The 22780-nt window shown below is 40.7% G+C and overlaps 1 protein-coding gene across 7 annotated transcripts; it reads right to left on the bottom strand.

Moving 5' to 3' along the window:
• Positions 1-200: 200 nt before the first annotated feature.
• Positions 201-14981, bottom strand: C2H7orf57 (chromosome 2 C7orf57 homolog). Of its 7 annotated transcripts, none has more exons than XM_040549147.1 (8): positions 13155-13290; positions 12247-12324; positions 11403-11591; positions 10524-10632; positions 10235-10394; positions 4555-4655; positions 3383-3519; positions 201-1107 (listed from the first exon to the last, which is right to left on the bottom strand). In XM_040549147.1, exons 3-8 carry the CDS (start codon positions 11575-11577, stop codon positions 1031-1033), a joined length of 759 nt encoding a protein of 252 aa, XP_040405081.1. In that variant the 5' UTR covers positions 11578-11591; positions 12247-12324; positions 13155-13290; the 3' UTR covers positions 201-1030. The 7 variants fall into 7 exon arrangements, with proteins under 7 accessions (XP_040405081.1, XP_040405082.1, XP_040405075.1 ...); XM_040549148.1 differs by having other exon boundaries at positions 12247-12279; XM_040549141.1 differs by having other exon boundaries at positions 13016-13244.
• Positions 14982-22780: the final 7799 nt, after the last annotated feature.

Here is a 22780-nt window from a genome sequence, read left to right as displayed (position 1 = left end):
TAAGTGCACTCAGAAAAGGAAAATAAATACAATTTATTAAAAACTTCACTTTTTATAGCATAAGCAAAAATATCCTATTGAAATTGGATCCACTTTCTAATGGGCTTTACAATAAAGTATTTAATTATTCACAGCATATAAGGGTATATTCTAATTCAAGCAGATAAAAGAGCAAGTGCTAAAATGTCAGCGTATGTATTTCAAAGTGCAAAGTGTTTTGCTGGTGTGAGTAAACACATTTAGCATACAATTTATTTTTGTAGTCAAATTCAGGATAAATGTTTTTTTTTCATTTAAAAGGCTGAATGTGTAGATACGCACAACTTAGTCTATGCCACTACTCCCTTAACAACCCACCTTCTGTAAAATATGAGTATAACAGGAAATGCCAACAAGTCTTAGCTTAATTACGTGGCTGAACACTATCACCGATCAACTAGTTCTTTCACAGCATGCATAGCAATATAATTGTCTAAGAAATCTGAATATTTGGTCTAAATGTTCTTTAGGCACTAAGAAGCCATCCTTCCAATCAAGGTTTGACTTCTTTTCTCCTTCAAGTAGCCATAGCAGTTCAGTTCTTTCTATTTACATTTCCTCCCATACCATGCAGTTCTCCCTCACCGTTTTTTGTCATAGGTCACAAGTATAATTGTAGTTAAAGAAAGAAACTTGTTGGTTTGGACACACTGATATTGTACGTGTATATAGTCAAATTAGCAGCAACAGGACAATACTATGTGACAACAGCAAGGGAGCACAAGTCTGATATAGGAGAGAACTTTATATATAGAGAGAGAGAGCAAAACTAAAGAAAAAGTCTAGGCGTATGCACTGACAGCTATTCTTTAGAATTTGCTGTCATCAACCACAAAGTTCACTCACATTATAAATCAACTGAACTACTCAATCAGGGATGAGTTCAATCATTAAAATAATCTAATCAGACAAAAGTAAACCAACAAAGATGTAAATAGTGGACTTTATCATAAGCCATATAATGCCTTAGTTTCCCCAATCATCTTTTAAGTTACTTATTACATCCCTGAAACTCTGGCTTCAGTTCATTGCTTGCAGGTGCTGATTCAGACTGTGATGGCTCTGAATCTGCAATAAAAAAGATGAAAGTACTTGTGATAACCATAAGAATAAAAAGGTCAACTAACATTTAGTTTCTCTCACTCACGTCAAAATGCATATAAATCCCAGTACTTTAATTTTTAACTAAGAATGACAAGCTACATGGAAAGTCTGCAGTATGATACAAAACTGTAAACCACCACAAGAGTTATACATTTATATATGCAATGGGCTGTATCTCCTGTCTGATATATCTTGGACTTATATTATGAAGCAGACAACAGACAAAGCTCCACCTCAAAAGGAAGCTGCAAGGTGCTCATGCTGTCAATTGCTTTCAATAAGCAGACAAAAGTACCCAAGTGCTATCTTCAGCACACACCTGAAAGCACAAAGAGGATGAAGCCAAACTGAATCAAGGTACAACAACATGTCTGGATGAAACCACACTCTCGAAAACATTAAGAACCCTCCTTTTACACTGAGACAAGAAACAGAATGACAAATAAGGGCAATGCAATAAAAGCTGGTTTCATGTTATTTAGCAATTTGTGAAAGAAAAGCCTCTTGAGAATATGAAGCAACTCTATAGTAAACTACGCAGCATACTGACTTTTCATCAGTCTTTATACAGTATACCCATCATTTTGTTCTCTCTGTGTTTGTGCTATAACCAAACCAATATCGTGATTATTCTGAAAATCTGCAGTTTTCTTTATACCCCAAATGTCCCATTTGAGGCCCACTTCCATTATTTTTGAAACTAAAATACGTTGTTTGGGTTTTTTATTTTTTTATAAATCAGGGTTAGGGTTGGAAAACATTGGAAAAGACCTCCAAGATCATCAAGTCCAACCATCAGCCTAACACCACCAAGTCCACCGCTAAACCATGTCTCTAAGTGCCATATCCACAGGTCTCAAATACCTCCAGGGATGGTTACTCAACCACCTCCCTGAGCAGCCTCTTCCCGTGCCTAACCACCCTTTCCATAAATAAATCCTTTCAGATATACAATCTAAACATTCCCCTGGCACAACCTGAGACCATTTCCTCAAGTCCTATCACTTTGCATCTGATAAAAGAAACTGACACCCACCCTGCTACAACCTTTCAGGTAGATGTAGAGAGCGATGAGGTCTCTCCGCAGCCTCTTCTCCACACTGATCAACTTCAGTTCCCTCAGCCACTCCTCATTAACACTGTTGTCTAGTCCCTTCACCAGCTTTGTTGCTCTTCTCTGAATGCATTCCAGTAACTCAATATTTCTTCTAGTGAGGAGCCCAAAACTGAATGCAGTATTCGAAGAGCAATTTTTTGTATAAAATATGTAAATTCGTATATTCTTCATATATTTACATATGAAGAAAAAAATACTGTAGATACATTGTTTTTAATGTTAACGGAAGTCCAATAAAATCATTCCAGGAGATGCTAATTTGTCATAGAAATTAATTTTACTAGCCACTAAACTTTCCACACATTGATCTACCAAGTTCAAGAAAGTCATGTCAATCCACAGCATATAGACAAGCATTCACTGATACAGTTGAAAATAAAATTCTGGAGCTTGCAATACATATGTTCAATAGCATTTTAAAAGGTTGCTATATAAAACTGATCCACTCACCTTGTTTATCAAACCAGTGTAAAAAGCATAAGCAAAAGATCTTTGACAAGAAGGGGGATTTTCCCCCTTTAACCTCTATTTCTAAGTGTTTTGGAAGAGATTTATTTTATAGCTACTACCATTGTGCATGACAAAAGCAAGGTCTGAAAACATAAATAAGCACTGGATAACTTTTAATCCAATAAAACTGTTGCAAAGCCAAGATTTTTAATCATGTGGATATATTTATTTTTTAATAAAAAGTGATCTGTTTCATATACATTAGTATTGATGACAACTATAACTTAAGTTTTCAGAAAAACTAGTAGGAGACAAGGACTATTCGAAAACAAATAGCAACTATTTTGCAGTCTGCTCAACTTCAAGGAGGAGGATAACTGTGTCTCCTCAGTATTTTACAAAAATACGTCATACAGAAGCCCTTGGATCAGAACAGAACATACTTCTCCAACTGTAAAGATGGAAAAGAAAGCCATGAAAGCCCCTGCCTTTGCTGACTACAAGCAGGAGGGCACTTTCCCTAAGCTGTTTGCAGCGTGCTGTAAGCCAAGCGTGGTAATTCAGTAAGTCTCAGCATACTTAAAGAGAAAGAATCAAATTATTCAGGATACCCATAGTTCAAATCCAACTAACACTAAAAGATTTAAAAGAAACAGCTTGCAATAATTTTACCTGTGGACGGCTCGCTGTTTTCTGATGTTTCTTGAACCTTTTTTTTCCATGCAGTATGTTGTTGATACCAGTCAGTCCCATAACCATTGCTAATTAATTTGCTAAAGTTTACTGCTTCACTTTTTCTCTGAGCAGGCCTGTAAATCAAAACACGTTAAAGAAAATAATAGCATAAGTAAACCAAAATTGGGATTAAGTGGTAAGAATGTATTTTGCACAGAAAAGGTAATAGCCTTACATAACAACTTATTTGTAAGCAACAATAAATACACATGCTATATGTCATCATCTTAGAAAAAAACAAAGCACACAGCTGGAACTGATTCAGTAAATACACACGTAGTTTTAAATGACAAAAACCATTCATGTTATTGGAACTTTACATGTATAATACTGGCATAATTCTGGTCCGGTGACCAGAAAAAGTAAGTGAGAAGGAAAAATCTAAGCAAGAACGTGTAAGCTGAAAAGGCCGATGACATTCATCCTACGTTGTGCAGGTTTTGTCCCAAAATTTGATCATAAGTATACATTTCATTAGACATTTCAATCACATATTTTGCATCATTAACATACTTCTAAAACAGACTATTTTCTGATGTTTATCTCCAATCTATTTTTAACACAAAGTACTCTGGAGCAATTCAGCTGCGCGCACAGATTAGTGTTGTAATCGCTCGCTTAGAAGACTAATTATCTTCCAGGTGTTGATAACAGTATGTTTGCTGGGCCTGACCTTCTATTAGGCTACAGCCGATGTGATTTCTGAAAATGGTAGTCCTACCTGTGCCTCTGTAATCTACACTCACAGAATTAACAATGCACACTAATAGTTTGCATCTGTTCACTGGTATTAACAACAGATGATTTAGAATACAGTAAAAGAGTACTTACTACACGACAATATTTTACCACACAATTGTATGCCTACTTTTCCTAAATAAAAGCTCTGTAAATAACAAATAATAGCTTTACTATATAAGCTAAATTCCTATTTAAAATATTTCACCACTATAGATGGTGGCAGTAAGTAAGTTTAGTAGCAGTAAGGATCCAGAAAGGCCATGCACAAATCCTCTAATCTCTGCAAGCTCCCAAGCAGTAATATTACTTGCATGCACAGACGCTTGCAGGTTTAGGAGTTTAATGAATTTCATAAACATGTTACTTACATAGGCGGGAAGGAAAGCCTATTTTTCCCACTGAATTCCTTGTTCGTAGAAATATTTGGCGTTCTGCTTGGACACGTAGTGTTTATAGCTGGGAGCTTTACCTGTGTAAGAGAGACCTTAACTTACTAAAAACAGTTATAAAAATAACTACGTGGTGTCAGAAGTGATAGTAATATGAAAGGCCCCCAAAATCATCAAATTGTACTATCATAGGAATAATATTTCAAAAAGTAAGAGCAGAGAAGTATAAAGGAATAGAAAAAGATTTAAAAGCACTTTAGTTATACCACATAAGATCAGCTGTTTGTTCATTATGTCAGTAATGAGAAACATGCTCATCTGTGAGCTTTTCCCTCACAGTACACTTCTACCAAAAGTTAGGCTTCAAATTCAAACTTACCAATTGCAACCTCTCATCTTGGCCTATTTGCCTGTGTGCAGTGTATGATAACATCCCAGTCTTAATGAAGCCAGTGGGACCAGAAACTAATGTCCAGCCTAATTAGTACTTTTTTTTTAAAAATAATAAAAAAAAAAAACATAGGACATTTCATACAATAGGATGAGAAAGCGATGGTGGTATATGAATTTGAGGCTTGAAATTCCAACAAATACAGGTGTACTGAGAAGAGCCTATAAGAGCAATGTATATTTTATTTTTATTCTTTATTCATTATGCAAAGATAAGAAGACACCTAGAAAGATGGTGAAGTGACATCACAAACTCTAGGCCTCAAAGTTAGAGAACCCAAAAAGTAGTGGAAAAACATTAGCAACACACATCAAAGCTGTTTATTTTAACAGCTTTCAAAACTAACAGCCGATGAACGGTCGATATACTTCCCTCTCAAATAAAAGCACTCAATTAAATAACCCCAACAATTCCAATATTTTTCACTAAGAGCTACTTAAAGAAAAAAAGCAAAAAAACAGCAACAAAAAGTCTTCAAAGACTATGTACAACTTCCTTCATTGCATAAAAAGAAAGAGTGGGCAGGAATCCTCAAGATGGTATGTACAATTTTCAAAGCCTATCAAGAAAGTTTTTGTGTTGTTCTAATATATTCCCTTAATTAGAACCTACATGTTACTTGACCACCTAATTTTTTTTAAACTTGCAATACAGATAAGTGCCCCATAGAATAAGAGGCTGCTTGCAAAATAAATTAAGATAGGATAACTGGAAGTGAAATACATTGCTGTGTAAATTTAAAAGCACATTAAAGATAAAGATACTTTTCACCTATGTAGACATACCTACCGCCATACATTTAACCTAAAAGAACAAAAATTATGAACAGAGTGCAAAAATTAGATGCATCACCAGCAATTGCAATTGGATTGCGGACAATACAAAACAACTCGCATGAAAACATGCATGATGAAAAGATTCCAAAACCGATGTAAACACACCACAGACTTTCCCAGGACCCTGTGCAGATTTTGTTTAGAAAGGGCAAAGTATATTATTGTTTGAATACATCTGACCCATGAAGAAGCCGGTTAAAAAAAAGTAGACATGAATGTTTGGAGAGCGTAGTTTTCTTATTTTCTGGGAACTAGTGAAGCCTAGTGCAGTTCTACTTATTCTGAAACAGGAAGTCAGTGATGAAGTTCCTACTGACTTCAGAACCAGAGCTGCACCAGAAGAAAAATCCCAGAATTTCAGCTAAACAGACTGACGTTTTATTGAAGCTTAAGGAGATGAAAAACTGGAATACCCGTTGAAGAAGAGAGGACACTGAAAAGAGCACACAGTGGTGCTGGATTAAGACTGGGGTCTGTTGTCCAACATGAAGGTTTAAAAAAAAAAAAAATCAGCTGCCTACAACTGCTTTCAAAATCTGTGAATGCTCATCTGCTGTGGCAGCCCTTTTCTGCTTTACATTTCAAAAACACTATTCTACTGTGCAAGAAAAGTCACTGCTTTTTTTCTCTTCAGCATTAAACTGCACCATTTCAGATCTGACACACCATGGAAGTTCCAGATGGAGGACTCTGACAAGCCTCTATTCAACAGCCATTGAGTTTCCCAAATAAAAAGCAAACCAAGTTTCCCAGAAAAAACAAACTATGTAGGACATTTTCCACTTGGTTGAAGTGCTCTCTCCATTTGTGACGATATAGTTACCAACATAATCTAAGAGTGATTACTTACATTTACAGCATTTGACTGTTATGGCATGCCTACAACAGCTACCAAAACGGGTAACTCCTTTCAATCCACGAAAAAAGTATCATTTCAGAAACGCTTAAAGTCCTTTATCTTGTTTGTGTAAATGCCTGAAAGCTATGAGCTCAGACACAATGTGTTCATCTTAGCGGCTATGCAGACACATTTATTAATTTCACATTCAAGAAACACTAATTGTAATTTGTAGAGCAACTGCTTCATTTATACCCAACAATTCATGATGTAATTATAGTCATACCATGAGAAGGTAAACATATTCGGTTGTGGTTTTCCTCAGTGAAAACCCTGACCTCAATACTCTTCCACACGTCTGGGTGGTAGGTGAAGAACAACAGATACTTCCTGCTAATATGGAAAGCTAAAAGCACCTGGGTGAAATCCTGGTTCCCCCGAGATCAAGGGCAAAATTCCACATTACACTCCAAACACATATTTGAGGTTAAATCCTGACCTCAGATGAGTAATCCTTTTACTATAGCATGTACCTATATATACATATGCATGTATACACACAGAGTCCTGTATGTGTATAAGGAGTGAAGATACTCTTTTTCCAGGATTCTGCAAGACATAGAACTCGAATGTGACCGTAATTATTTGATACAAAAATCTGTATTTTTCACCAAGGCTGACATTACGGAATGGAACACCATACCATAGCTCTTCAGACCTGTCCTTCATTAGGAGCAGCAGAGAACTGCAATCAACACAGCGGAAAAATGAGACCTAGACAGTATGGATCAGAAGCACAAAAGGAAATTTTGCCCTCAAGGTGTACAATTTAGTACAATTGTGGCACTTTACCATTACAGATACGAAATGCATAGCCAGATCTCGATTGCATTCTCCAATCTTTGGAAGGAAAAAATGCCAATGTTCAGAGATGAACAAATCACGCCTGGGCATGGAGAAAAGCCTCTCATTCTTCCACAACCGTTCATATCTGCATATCAACTGTGAGCAAGATATGAACTACTCTTTGCAGGAATACATAGGCTTAAGTGTTTGGCTAAGAAGCGTTTACTACAGAAACCAAAGGCTCACTCAGCACACCTCTAGTAAAACTGCCATAAGAAAAAAGCACAACAGAAAACCCTGCTGGTATTGCTTACTCTTACTGACAGATAAGGGATGTACGCCTATGTATGCCTAGCAGAACTCAAGACATTGAGTTCATTAATCTCGTATTAATCAACGTATTAATCTTCATGGTTTTGCAGTAAGATACTAATTCTGATGCCACCTCCAACTGATTTCTCACTCATACACACGCCTCTCTCTTTTGGTTCATAGCATTTTCAACTCACTCAGGTTAGTCCACATGGTACAAAGGCAAAAGGATGCTTCCACCTGCTCTAGTAACCCATCACTTTGCCATGAGTACAGAAGCTAAATCCTTCATGCACAAACAGTTCTCTGCTGCTCTGCTAAATTCCCAGAATGAGAATTATCCCTGTGATTAAGGTACTAGGGAGGAATCATGGGATCCATCCTGAGGCAAGGGGTACCACATTGCTTGATCTCCAGTCCTCTTCCATGCAGTGACAACCATAACATGAGGAGCAATGGAGATTCTAACACTTCAGAGGAACGTGGCATAAATGTTTAAAGCTCCAGAGCAAGGACCCACTCGGGAACAATGTTTTCCAAACTGAGTAGAGCAGGAACCCTTAGAGGTTAAAATGTTTTTGCAGTTGTCCATAAAGACTCCCTTTGGGATTTCCCTCCATAATTGCATCATACATCTTTCTTCTTAAGGGCTGCCTAATCAGACTGGACTGAATAATGTTGTCCAGACATTCAACATCACCTAAATACTTGAGGTAGTTTGCTACTGCACTGTCATCATTTAGTCAAACAGTAAATTGAGTATTACTTAGAATTTTTTCTGTGGTGGTTTTGGAATCTCTAACCTTCATTATACAAAATGTACAGTGAGAAAACTAAAAACAAAGACAGTTTGGTAGGGCTAGTTGTATTGGCTCACTGCAATAATCTTCAGGAAAGTACTCTGAACAAACCACGGGATAGAAACCTGTTATAAAAGCAAGGAAGTAGAAGTAGATGCAAAAGAAGCACCATGTGATGTTTCAAGGTACATGAGACACTTCTTGTGAGGGTACAAAAAAGGTACTCTGCAATAGGACAACCATTTCAGAGCTGGTGGTGTGAAGGGGGTGAGAAAGCTAAGGCATGAGCCACAGAATCTGTTATCTGAGGCACCTAATTATAAAAGAGTAAGGTTTGGGATTTAGTACCTTAGACAAAATTCAGCTTCCAAAACAGTAATATAGATTACGTATTAGGGCCTCTGCAGATTTGGAATTTGAGCTGAGTAAGTACCATTTATTCACTTTGTACTCCGTGATAAATAAAAAATTTAAGAGAACTTTCATGTACAAGACTGAATGAAACTGGGTCTTGATCAAATTCCACACCTAACAGCAGAAGACCTTCCACCAGTCCCCACATGGACTTGAACTACACATACCGTTACCAAAATCAAATTTGTCTCAGAGCAGTAAAGACAATGGGTTCTTAAGTAAGGGAGCACTTAATCTTCCTCACGTTTTGATCCTCTAAGAGACTTCCATGGCAGTTTGAGTTTCAGGTTTCAGTGCCCTGAGACTGACTGAAAAAAAAGTTTCACCTAAAGGCATCAGCAAGTTATACCTGAAGCATACATCATGCGCATGACTACTTCTGCGGACTAAGACAACATTCCCAAGCCTGTTCAGAAAGACAACATATCCCCTTTTACACAAGCAATCATTCTGAATTTGCACTTGTTACTCTCCTCAGCAAAGGTTAAGGACTTTTTACTTAAAATGTCCAACTCCTGCACTTGTAGTCAAGTGGAAGGGAGGTACTAGTTTTCAAGTACATCAAAAGTCTTTCCATGTATATTCAAAGCAATATGGTAACTGAGGCACCCAGGACTACAGAGCCTATTATAAAAATGTAAGCCTTAAATATCTAAATGAGCAGAAGGGGAGGATGAAAGATGGAGGATGGGAGATGGGGTTTTGTCCTGTAAACCTAAGATCACAGAAAAGTTCGCTCTAAGCATAGTTTGCCCTACGCTCATTTTGTGGTGGATAAATCTTCTGTTCATAGGCAGCTAGCGTGGTCTCTTTCAGGACTCTCTCTTGAACTTTAAAACAAACCCTTTTTCTGAACAGCCTTCTGTTCCCTCCTCCTCCTCCTCCTCATTCCTTCCTCCCCCAAGACCACTGAACAAGAATTCAATTCAACAGAAGTGAATTTCAGGGGAAACAAAGCATAAGAAGATAGAAACTAACTCCCGGTTTTCATTCACACTTAAATATGTGCAGGTGCAATTGGAAATTGCATATCTGGTTCATATGCTACAACTGCAACACTTAAACATAATTTTACTAGACTGCAACTTCCCTTCATAAGAACCAACAAATTCAGTCAGAAGCATCTGGACAAGCTATGCAAACAAAGCCATCTCCAACATACCTTTTTTTTCTCTGCATTTTCTTTGTTCGCAGCATCCCGCTGCCAAACGCTTTTCATATCGAAATCAAAAGGCCCTCTTCTGGTCTCGTAATTACTATGATGGTCATCAGCACTGAACTCTTTGTGAATCATAAAATCTGGTAGAGTGGAAACATAGTTCCTGCAGACAGAGATTTAACACTTGTTTGTACCAGGGATATGCATTTTTCATTTTATGACAAAATTATTCTGAAACACTAACAGATAAAGAGAGAACCCAGGAAGTTATTCAAGATCTCGGCAGACCTACCGTGGCTCATGGGTTGCTGGAGGATTGGAGCGGTGTGAGTACCAGTCAGGCGCAGCATATGCTACTGGAGATGACTTGCTTGTAACAGGAGCGTAGTGCTTCAACAAGTCTTAGGATGAAAAGACAAAAGCTGCTACTTTTCTGACTCTTATTCTAGTTATAAAAGCATCATCTTTTCAGGCTGCTGTTTTACCAAGAAGAGATACCTTTTAGTATTCACTAAGTAACATCTGTCTTCCTTGGTTAAACAGGCAATCAGAACCTTGCAGCACCATGTTTCATTTGTACCCTATTTATCTTCTAAAAGTTTTGACACATTTCTGCTGGTGTCTGTTAATTCATATTCCTGTATTTGTCACCCTGCTCTAAGTGTGCACGCCTGCCATCTGTTCAAGTCTCTCAGCTTCTCTTTCTCAATAAAGGGAACAACAAAAACATGGAGTGTCCTGGTACAAGAACAGAATATACACAGAACACTAACAAACAGGATGCCATTAGAAAAAAACACTTCACAGACATCTACCAAGCTTTCTGATAAAAATTCTTTGTGACAAGATTGTTTTTACCAGACTGTTACTTAAACAGCCCTAGCATAAACTGTAAAGACCTATCTCAAATGCAGCTAAACTGCCAGCATCATCCAAGTAGGTCAGACATAAATCAAAACTACCTATTTTGATAACAGGTAGTTAATTCAATACACAGCAAGGGTATCAGTACAAGCTGACCTCTTATGTCACAGTTTCAAACTTTTTCCCCTAGTTTAATTTCAGAATTTCAGAGGATTCTTCTGAAATGTCTACAAGATTTTTCTACCACCAAACTCAAGGAAAACCAAAGAAAATAATGCTAGAACAAACAGCCAAAAAAGTCACACACCAGGTCGGCCTCCTTGCTTTGCCAGCCTTACATAAGCTGAATCGGTGTCTTTGATCCACTTCCTGCGGCACGCAAATGTCCCTTCATTGGGAGCTTTTGCAAGACCTGGAATCTGGGATGTTGGAGGAAGTGGGATATCTGAGTTCATTGGTTTCTCTGGTCGCTTCATGGGCATCTGGTAATAACATTCTGCAGTAATGGAAAAGAAAATTTTATCATAAAATGTAACTGGTAGCATCCCTTTTTCAGGCAACTAACAAATCTAGTCAACCTGAAATTTGAGCAACATGCTGCATTTCAGCATGAAGGTAGAACAAGGATTCTTTATTCCAGGGCACATAGCAAGGGCAAATGCTTGAGGATCACAGTCAACAAAGAAGGCCTTGGTTTAAGTTTTGAAATAGCATTCAGGTTTTCATATGAAATGTTTTAGTACATGGCAACACACACATTCAGGCAGCAGACCAGGTCAAGGACACCAAGAGCAGGGAGAATCACAACAGACAGCTAGTAGCAGTTAAGCCTTTTGTTTCCTTTCCTTCACATCTATCACCAAAAGCAAAGGCAGCATTCTAATTTGTCCATTTCTAGGTCTTTATTTGTAAAATAATCCAACCTGATCCCCAAATCATCCCCTCCTTAATAAAATAAGGTAAGTTAAGCCCTCGCCAGAAATACTCCTTTCTCAACTTTCTGCATGCAAAAACAAACAAGCAAGCAAACAAACAGAAACATCAAAAAACTCTACAAGGAAGGGAAATCTCCTTAAAGGGAAAACGAAGTGGCAGACAGGGAAGAAAAAGACAATCTAAGGAATTATGCTATGAAAGGCATACAGACTTACTGCGATGACTCCAAATGCAGTGAATGCAGTTACCTAGGTGTAAGTAAACTATCTTAAGGCAGGCATCCTCTCCAGGAGCTACTAGGCAAACACGAATATGCTGAAACTCATCTCTAAATAAAATGCCCTAAAGAACTTACTTTTGTTGGTACCAAGGGCAAAGAGCCATTAGACTGTTTTATTTCACTACACTAATTGGTCCATCTGAAACCGCTCTACCTCATTATCCCAAATACTCTCATTCATTTTAGTTTGCTGGATTGCCAGTCATTTGGATCTCTACTTTGATAGCTTAAAATGAAAGAGCATTTTCAAAGAAATAAGCCCCTTACACAGCTCATTTACAAAGGAAAATGCCCGCAACTGATTGAGAATCTCCTCTCTTCTAACAGACTGAACTCTACTGGGATTCACCCATGGTACATAGTGTTTGCAGCTGATTTTTTTTTCCACCTGACAACATCTAGCGGATCTCTGCAAACCAAATGGATGTTCTAATTCAGAGTGCAACAAGTCTGCTGTTAGGAGGTGGGACCAGCAGCCAGGCTTAGAGCTCGGCAAGCACTAGAGGAAGGTAAGCTAGGTGGGAACTAGCCTGTGAAGACAGCCTGACCATGGGGCTCTTGCAGCACACCTGGAAAAAGGCAAATGCTCAGCACCATGCTCCCCCGAGATCATCCCGCAGCCCACCAGAGCACCAGAAACCTCTCCTGACACACAAGGGCAAGCTCCTTATATCAGACCTGTATTACTATAAAACAAAACACACCGCCTGCTGCCTAGACGTAGGAAACTCAAGCCTGAGCCACGTTTGCTTCCAGCTACAAGAGTGGCAGGCTGCAGGAACCACAAAGGCACCGTGGTGGAAACGGGCCGAGGGCCCCTCGCCGTGCCACCACCTCTCCTACCACAGCCAGAGGCAGCAGCCGGCCAAAGCAGGGCAGGAGGCAGCCACACAGCGCCGTACTTGGCAGCGACAGCACCGGGCTGTGCCCAGCCCTGGCCCCGCCGCCGGCCCCCGGCCGCAGCGGCACGCCCGTCCCCGTGGCAACGGGGCGGCTCCGGGGCCGGGCCGCGCCTCCAACGGCCGCCGCCGCCATCTTGTGGCCGTCCTCGCCGCCTGGACGCGGTGCCGGGAGTGCGGGCGTTCGCTGTCCTCCCGTAGTAGTGGAGCAGAAAAGTTACACGGTGCTTATGTGTGACTTCAGGCCGCAGTGTGGCCTACAGGATAGAGGGAAAAAATAGGATGAAAAAGCTTGTGCATCAAGATGAAGACACGGAGATCTCCTAACAGTTACCATCACAGACAAAAGAGATTCAGCTCGGGGAACATTAGCGTAATTTACTCCCAGGTAAACCAGACACCTCTCCCCCAGGATCATTGTCTTGTGCTGCCTCACCATGAAGCCTGATTCAATACACATAGGTGTAGTCTGGGTGGCCCCAGTTGCTCAGCACTTGCAGCTTTATAGAATCATAGAATCATTAAGGTTGGAAAAGACCTTCAAGATCATCTGGTCACAGAATCACAGAATCACAGTCCAACTATCACCCTCCTGCCAAGGTCACCCAGTAACCCATGTCCCCAAGCACCAGGTCCAACCTTTCCTTAAACAACCCCAGGGATGGTGATGCCACCACTTCCCTGAGCAACCCATTACAATGCCTGACTGCTCTTTCTGAGAAAAAGGATGTAACTGATGAACCCAGAGTGCTTGTTCTGCAGTGAGAAGAAAGAGGATCGGTGTTTTTTAAATGTGGTCTGGCCCATTACCTACTCTGTCAGTGTGTATGTTTTCAGGTCACAAGGTGCCCTTTGATTTGTTGTCCATTCTCTCCTACCACTGGATGGCTTCCAACACCCATCTTGTCAAGCTGGACAGGAAGCAATTTGAACCAACACTTGGTGGTCTGGTTTGTTCATATGGTCTAACAGTGAATAAAGCATCTGTAGGACTGCAGCAGCAACGAGGCCTACATCTTCTCATACGTTCAAACTGTCCAACAGGTGCCATTCTCAGACCCCAATTACGCTGATTATCCCTGGATATTAGAAGGAAAAAATCCCAGAAACTGTTACCATTTGCTGAAGGATGTGGTGACAGTGACATAAGCCTTTGACCTTCTGTGATGCTCACTAGGAAAAAATCACCTTACTAATTGGTGAACTGATGATGGTAGTTCGATAAATCTGCTGCATATCTACTGCCTTCAACAATTTGTGTTTATGCGTTTTTATGAAAAGCGATTTAAAAAATACTCTGGGAACAAGAAGTACTCGCAAGAGTCAGCAACAATTTTACAGTCTACCTAACTTCAAGCACAAAGATAGCTGCATCTCTGAAGCATTTTACAAAAGTATGTCACGCTGATGCTCTTGGATGGGACTGGCATGATTGCACAACTGCAAATGTGTAAAAAAATATATATTAAAAAGAGCCTTTGAAAAGAACCATTAAAAGCCCCTGAAGACAAGCATATTTCCTTAAAGCCTGTCAAAATGTACTGTAGGCCAAGCATGGCAATTGAGCAAGTTTCACTGTGTTTAAGAGGGGCCACACAAAGTATTCAGGAAACCTGTGGCTTTTACCTTGAGATCCTAACGCTCTTTAAAAACCTCACACTGTCACACCCCAGGGTGCCAGCTATGAAATGCCTCACTTCCAAACAACCTGGAAGTAGAGGTTACAGAGAGAGACAAGGGAGGAGCGGGGCCGCGTGATGGCCACAACATGGCGGCAGTGGCCATTGGAGGCACAGCCCGGACCCAGAGCTGCCCCGTTGCCACAGGGGCGAGCAGCGAGGGCAGCGCCGAGTGTGTGCTTATTTACCAGGCCAAACTGCAAAGCAATTGAAAAAGTGCTGGTAGAGGCCAGTTCTGCTTCCGGTCTCCCTGGGGTGCTTAGGGTAGATGGCGATTAGGGAGGTTAGATCAGCACTGGCTGCCTGAATTCACCATGACCAGGGGATTTCCAGCATACTCCTACCAGGAGCACATTGGCTGTTACTGCAGGGCTAGCACAGCTGCCCAAAGGTGTCGCTCTTTTCAACCTAAAGAAAAAAATACCCTTTAAGAAATAGTTCAAGTCCCTTACCTACTGGCAAATATCTGAAAGCTGTGACTTCAGATGTGCTGGCTATTAGGCAGTTCTCTAAGTGCAATGACAGATCAGATTGATCATTTGAAGGGGAATTTGTCCAACTGAAAAAGAAAAAGAAGGACTAGAAAAACTGAAGGAATGCTTAAGAAGTAAAATGTAGACAAACAGAAATGCAAAGCTACTTTAAATCAAAATTAGCTTATTTGCTAACAAAACTTTAGTCCTTGTTAATTACAAATGCTGAAGGGCACAAGAGAAGGTTGCTGGAATCACAGAATCATAGAATCATAGAATCATTAAGACTGGAAAAGATCTCCCAGATATCTGGTCCAACCATCACCCTACCACCACTATCACGCACTAAACCAGGTCTCTAAGCACCACGTCCAACCTTTCCTTGAATACCCCCAGGGACAATGACTTCACCACTTCCCTGGGCAACCCGTTCCAATGCCTGACGGCTCTTTCTGAGAAGTGTCTCCTAATTTCCAACCTGAACCACCCCTGGCACAACTTGAGGCCATTCCCTCTAGTCCTATCACTGGTTATCTGTGAGAAGTCCAATCCCCAGCTCTCCACACCTTCCTTTCAGGTAGTTGCAGAGAGCAATAAGGTCTCCCCTGAGCCTCCTCTTCTCCAGACTAAACAACCCCAGTTCCCTCAGCTGCTCCTCACAGGACTGGTGTCCCAGGCCCTTCACCAGCTTCGTAGCCCTTCTCTGGACACGCTCCAAGGCCTCGATGTCCTTCTTGTAGTGAGGGGCCCAAAACTGAACACAGTACTTGAGGTGCAGCCTCACCTGAGCTGAGTACAGGGGGATGATCACCTCCCTGGTCCTGCTGGCTACACTATTCCTGATACAAGCCAGGATGCCGTTGGCCTTCTTGGCCACCTGGGCACACTGCTGGCTCATGTTCAGGCAAGCATCAACGAGCACCCCTAGATCCGTTTCCTCTGCACAGCTTTCGAGCCACTATGCCCCAAGCTTGTAGTGCTAGAAGAGCTACAGAGGTTTTCCTGTCTTGGAATTAAGAGACCTGGAGGGAGATATCAAGCTAACCTGGGCAAACCCACTTAGCCTGTTTAACAAAATCTGTACTGGCAGAGCCAATCAGCTCCACCTTACCCTGACTGAAGCTTGATCATTAGCATTAAGTTCAGTAATATTGTTGGATACTGCAGGACCAAATATTTTAAGTACTTTACGGACTTGCATTTTGTGATGAGGATATAGTTTACATCCTTCTGACTATACAGCCTACTAGTTAACATCCTTCTGACTATAAAGCATATGGCAGTGAACCTTGGCAACCAACCTGCAAACTGTCTTCCTGAAAACCCACATTTTAACTGAGCTAGGAGGACCAGCACACATTGCCCCAAGTACCAAACAACTATCTTCCACAGAGCCAGTTCCCTGGGATGTGGTTTCTGGCCAAGGACATGTCTGCCATATAGTAAAAGGGAGCAGAATAAACATTGGACTCAGTTTTAACTGTTTAGGCAGGCTTAAACTGGAATCCTCCGTTGTATGTTAGCAGATATACATTATACATCACAAAAACTAGGAGAACCTCATCTAAAGTAAATGCAATGCAAAAGAGCTAGCTTGTCACTGCAAAAATGGAATAGCAACATGGTGAAAATGGGTAGCATGGTCAGTCTCTACTGAGCTTAAGAGGTTAAGGAAAATGTGTTCAGATCAAGGGATCCCTCCAAGTCAGTTAAATGGTCTGCTGATTCCCATTTATGGCAATTGGCCAGGTTTCCCTCATTAGCTCCTCATGATAGCCTTCTGGGATACATACCAGGGGATGGGAGTGATGGTGTATGACTTGATAAAATAATTCCTAGAAAGCTGGAGAATGTTACGGATGTGCGCTCGGAGAGATATCCAAAGCTATCAGCACTGAACCTCAGACCTGAATACATGGGAAATTAGGGTAGGGGCTTGATCCAATGAAAGTATTCATGGTGGCTACTCCAACTGTTAGGGATCCAAGTCCTGAGATGATGGTTGCAGTTAATGATCGCTATTTTGCAATATTCCATGTCAACACAGAAGCCCAGATGTTAATGGTAATTAAGGACACTTAAAAAGGACAGCTTCCACTTAGCAAGCAACTAGTTTCAGTTGTAGGCATCAATGGGCAAGTCACAACTCATCCACTGGCCAGGGCTAAATTAACGCTGTCTAACAGATGTAGAGTCCACCCAACCTTATTCATATTTTATGTATGGATATATCGAAGGACCAGTCATGGGTGCACTTGTGGGGAAAATGGGAAATAGGGACACCATCCCGTTTGACCCACAGCATGCCTTGCGTCAACACACCCCTATTAGCTTGTTACAAACAGCTGCCCCCTTATCACCTATCAAGGTAGTTAATATTCCATGGTATAAGTCACCTTCTGATGCCATCTGTCCTGTTACTGCATTTGAAAAGCAGCTGAAGGAACAACGAATCATGGCCAAGTCCCATTCCCCCTAAAATTCTCCTGAATGGCCATTACATAAATCAAATGGCAAGTGGCAACTAACCGTGGATTATAATGCCCTGAATGCTGACACCAAACTGCTTCAAGTGTAACCAGTAGTCAATTCCCATAACTCACATGCCTTTCTATGGACAGCAACTGTAGATGTGTGTTTTTTTTAATGATCCCAGTGTCGGATGTGGATAGGGAGAGATTTGCTTCTGCCTGGCAGTCACAGCAGTATACTTTTACTCACCACAGGTTTGAAACTTAGTCAGTCCTACCACTGCTCATTCTCTGTTGTCTAAAGAACCAGAAGTAGTAAAATTACCACAGGAGGTCACTGTTGTGACATATATGTCATGTGTATAAGGCAGAGTGCTGAGGACCAGGATTCCGCTTTTGAAAAGGTGCTGTTAGCAGCTTACAAAGAGCTAGTAGCAACTGAACCCTTGACCCAGGGAAGGAGCATAAAATTTCATTGCCAAGACCTATTCTTAAGCCTATTCTTGCTGGTAAACCAGTACTTTTAGGTGTAGCACAGAAGGCCACTGTACAAAGGCGTGCACAGTATACCTGTCATCATGAAATTGGAGATGACTTACCAAAAGAGAATAAAGTTGTTGCAGTTGTGGAGCACATAGGAATACCCATTGAATATATGGAGTCTCCTTGCTCTCATATCCGTTATGGCCGAGAATTCAGCCAGATGGTCCGTGTTTTACTGACAGGAGTGCTTGCAAAATACAGGATAAATAGTGAGAAACAGCTGCTACGGTATCTGTAACCAATGAACTCGTACTAACAGAGCAACTAGAAGGTTCTGCCCAATTAGCAGATCTCTGTGCCATAGTACTAGCTCGCAGAAATGGCATACAGACCGTACACATTGATTCCTGTGCTGTATGGGCTGGCGCTATACAATGGTGAGGAAACTGGGTAAAACACGATTGACAGGCATAGAACTGAGATATATGGGGAAGCAAATATTGGGAGCAAATACAAGATATCATCAACAGTCATCCTATTACTACGGGGCATGTTGCAGCACACCACAAAATGGTGGAATTTGCCTAGATGTTCAGTACTCAAGGCAGAAGAAAATGCTGCCCCATTTATACTGGCAAAGTGGTCACAAATATTGTTCCACTTGGCCAGCTAACCACTTAGCTAGTATAAATTGGGCAGGATTTTGTTCTGCCTTGAGTACTGAATGGTTCAGTAAATGGCTGAATGAATGGCTTGGACACACTGGAGCATACGACTTGCACACCACAGGATGAGGTTGGCCACTTACTAAGTAACAAGCAGATCATACAGTAGCAGACTTCATGATCTCTAAGGTCTTTTGCAACTTAATCGATTTTTTGGTTCTTTTACATGATTCTATATAGTGGCAACCTGTGGATTTGATAAGGAAACTAAAGATTATCTTGTCCAAATCTTAGAAAAGGAAATGTCCTTTGGGGTGTGTGGCAAGTAGATTATATCAGATGCATGACATGCACCTCCAAGTGGTGGAAATTAATTACAACTGTAGATAAAGTAGTGAGCAGTTTCGGTAATGTTTATGTGCATGCACTGCATCCAGATTGCCAACTGAAGCAGGATTAAACCAATGGTTTGCTATACACCCAATGCCACAAGAGATATAATCAGCTAACGGGTCACAGTTTAAAAATAAAATACTACAGGAATGTTGTCTCAGGCATGGAGTTCAGTGGACTTTCCACTTACCCTACTTGCCCACACCAGCCTTACCTTTTGCTTAAATATTAGTAGTCTGTATCTGCGACCTGGACTTGGGTGAAGAAGCTAATACATTATAAAGGAGACATAAACGCCACCACCACCATTGCCCAAATGGTCGTGACACTACTGAAGGGTCTGTTAAGTTTGTCCTCTTGGACAAGTGTACTCATGAAAATATTAGATAACCCATCAAGGGCTGGTGATGCCTGTTGGGAATTGAGCCATTAGGAATCATTATGGGAGTCTGCAAGCCAATTAACCATTGAGATGATGGCTTGTATGCCACAGTGGTCAATATGCAGTTTGAAATTTCTCTGACTTGGACTAAGACTGGGTTATACCTTGGGCAGCCCACTCCCATGCCTGCAAACGTCAACCACGTAACTATTTTACTCAGAAGTGCACAAGAAGGTGAATTTATGAGTTAGTGCATTTGTGATTTAAGGAATTTGTGAATTAAAAAAATGTCAATTAGGATATTACTAAGTTTGATTTGTGTGCTGAAAGGTGATTGAGACCTTGTTTTATTTTTACCTAATGTGCTCATGAAATAAAGATAGATACACAGAGTACATTGGATTGATACACAAAGTACATTGTCCTGTAAATCTGGCAGATCCAAATGGACTGTGACATGCATGTCATCCAGAATCTGCTACGAGACATTTTTTGGCACACCATTGGTTGTTTGTTTAGCAAGGGATAGGTTTTCATTCAAGCGGTTTCTGTCTCCTGAGTGTTGCTTACCTATAGTGGGACAGAGGTATTTATAGGGAGCTGACACCTGTAACGGTACTATGAAAATAGTTATTGTATGTTGACATTAAAAGGAAGCATCTTGCTAGTTTTGTCAAGCTATGGTGGTGTATTGCTTTCTCCTCTTTATACTCCCATAACATCAAACATAATAATTTATTAGCGCAGGGAGAATAGATGAGACGAGTCAAAGAGCTTTGTATTTCTTAACTTCATTTCTATTTTTATGTTGGGCATTTTACTGGGATATCATTTTTCATTGAACAAAAAAAAAAAATCTTTGAGAGGCTGGAGTCATGTCATCATACTGCTTCTTGCTTGACAAGTGTGTATTAACTTAAATGGTTTGTTTCATCTGCTCCTTCTGGTGCCTTTGTATTAATACCAAGAGATGATTAAAAAAGGTCTCTTTTCTATTCTATTCCAGCTTTCGAATTCATGATCACGGACATCCTGTATGGTAATAAGGTATATAATTTCTACACTTTTTTTTTTCCTACCAAAAGAATTAAAGAATTATTCATATGCTAATCAACATACTTCATCTCAGTAGAAACACTACAGAAAAGTATAGGCAAACTTTTTGTGTTTGTTTCCCTGTGCTAGCCTAAGCCATATGTTTCATTCAACATATAGCATTCATATGTTTCTTTTTTATATAGCCAGGAGAAGGAGAGCATGTCAATATTCAGTGCAGCTTAATTCTCCCTATAGAAATTATATAATTTATGAAATTATTTGGAACAAGGATTTCTTTCTTAGAAATCAATCTACATTGTCACTGAGGTTTAAGCCTTTAAATGATTGCTTGCTCCTGAGTTGCTGTGCACCAGTTTGCCTTCATATTGTTCACTGCCAAAGTGAACAGTACAGACTTACTGAATATTGCTAGGAGGGAGCTGTGGTTTGGTACCTCTGCAGCAGCCCTTTTGGCTCTTTTTATACGAGTAAAGTAAACCATACAAGGGAGTCTCCCTGGAACCTATTAACTGATGTGACTCTGGTCCACACTCTGTGCTCACTAGACCTAACATTAGCTGTCTTAATGTGATCATATTTCATTGTCATCTCCAGCAATCATAAGCCCTCTCGAGCATCTTCATATCAGCACTGCAAGAGGAAGGGCATGAAACGAGCTTAGGCAAAGGTTTGTGTTTGCTGTATGAAGGAATTGTGCTGACAGCACCTGTCTGTGTCTGTGCGGCCTGCCTGGAGTGGTGCTTCTCTGGAAAGTGAACGATGACTTTGACAGCTACAATGACACATCATCACTGTTTGTCATGCAGCTCTTGGGAGCCATGTTGTGACCGTAAACCTCAAGTTATCTCTACTTTTCAGGAACTAGGTTTTGGCTCCATGACTATCCTCAGGAGTGAGTCTGATAAGGATGCAAACGCAGTGTTCCAGCAGAGCCACAAGGCAGCAGTATACAAAGCCTTCCTGGCATGAGACCTTCCTCAGACTTCTCACTATGTGCATCCTGTGTGAGCTGGGGAGGCAGATAAATGGACAACTGTCTGTCTTCTGGGGTGAGATGTTGGGAGGGAGAGAAGGAGCAGAAGAATTGCAACTTAGTAAGCTCATGACACAATTGAGAAGCTGAAAAGAGCTAATAAAAACAGTTTCCCAGCCTAAGAGAGGTTTGGGGAAGTACAAAGGGGTGCTGTGATTGCTGTTTTGCCAGGAGGTACTATGTAAATGTGATAACTAGTGCTGGTTTTGAGGATGAATGCAATGGCAGATTTTCCATAATTAAAATAGGAAGCTTCATTCTGACAGTAGTGTTGTCATTTGAACAGCAAGGGAAAGGTGATAGAGGCTGTGTATCTTTGGGGTATGTGTGGCTCTTGGGATTCACTCACACACCAATGTGGCCTGTGCTTGTTCCTCTCTTGGGTGGGGAAGGTTTTACCAACTTGCTGTGCAGAAGTTCTTCAGACAGTGTTGGACTGGCTGCTGGTTAAAGAGGTATTTGTTGTGGTGTCTGTTCTCTGTTATCAGGATGGCATGCTATGGCACAGGCTGCAGCTGCAGGGTGGCAAATGTCCTTCCTCACAGGCTCATAAGAGCAGAAGTATGATACCTGTAGGCCTTCCTTGAGTACTTAGTGTGCTCATATAAAGACTTTGCTGAAAAAGTAATCAGAGTATCATCCATAAAAGCTGTAACTAGCAGATGAAGTGTCACCAAGAGAATGAAGAAAAGATCAGGAGGAACAGTACAAGAACCTTTTCCTTGCAGAAAAAGAGCAATAAAGACTGACCCATTGAGTTCAGGATATAATGTAATATCCTTCAACTGCTGCATTAAGGAAAAGTCAAAAGGCACATAAGCTTTGCATTCAGCCAGGAAGTCATGGTTAAGTGTGTCTGTCCTGCTATAGACGTGGCTATCTTGTCATGATGAACATGTATAGATCTTTCAGATAAATTTAACCTTGACTTT

The sequence above is a fragment of the Cygnus olor genome, chromosome 2, assembly GCF_009769625.2.
Source record: "Cygnus olor isolate bCygOlo1 chromosome 2, bCygOlo1.pri.v2, whole genome shotgun sequence".
NCBI lineage: Eukaryota > Metazoa > Chordata > Aves > Anseriformes > Anatidae > Cygnus > Cygnus olor.
The sequence above is the reverse complement of the archived record's forward strand: the minus strand, read 5'-3'. Positions and strand labels throughout refer to the sequence as shown.

Coding starts and splice junctions, on each gene's coding strand:
- C2H7orf57 (XM_040549146.1), bottom strand. CDS start 11,577: ATGCCCATGAAGCGACCAGAGAAACCAATGAACTCAGATATCCCACTT. Junction 4,656..10,234: donor AAAATGCAGAGAAAAAAAAG/GTATGTTGGAGA, acceptor TCTCTTACACAG/GTAAAGCTCCCAGCTATAAA. Junction 1,108..3,382: donor AAACAGCGAGCCGTCCACAG/GTAAAATTATTG, acceptor TTTTTATTGCAG/ATTCAGAGCCATCACAGTCT.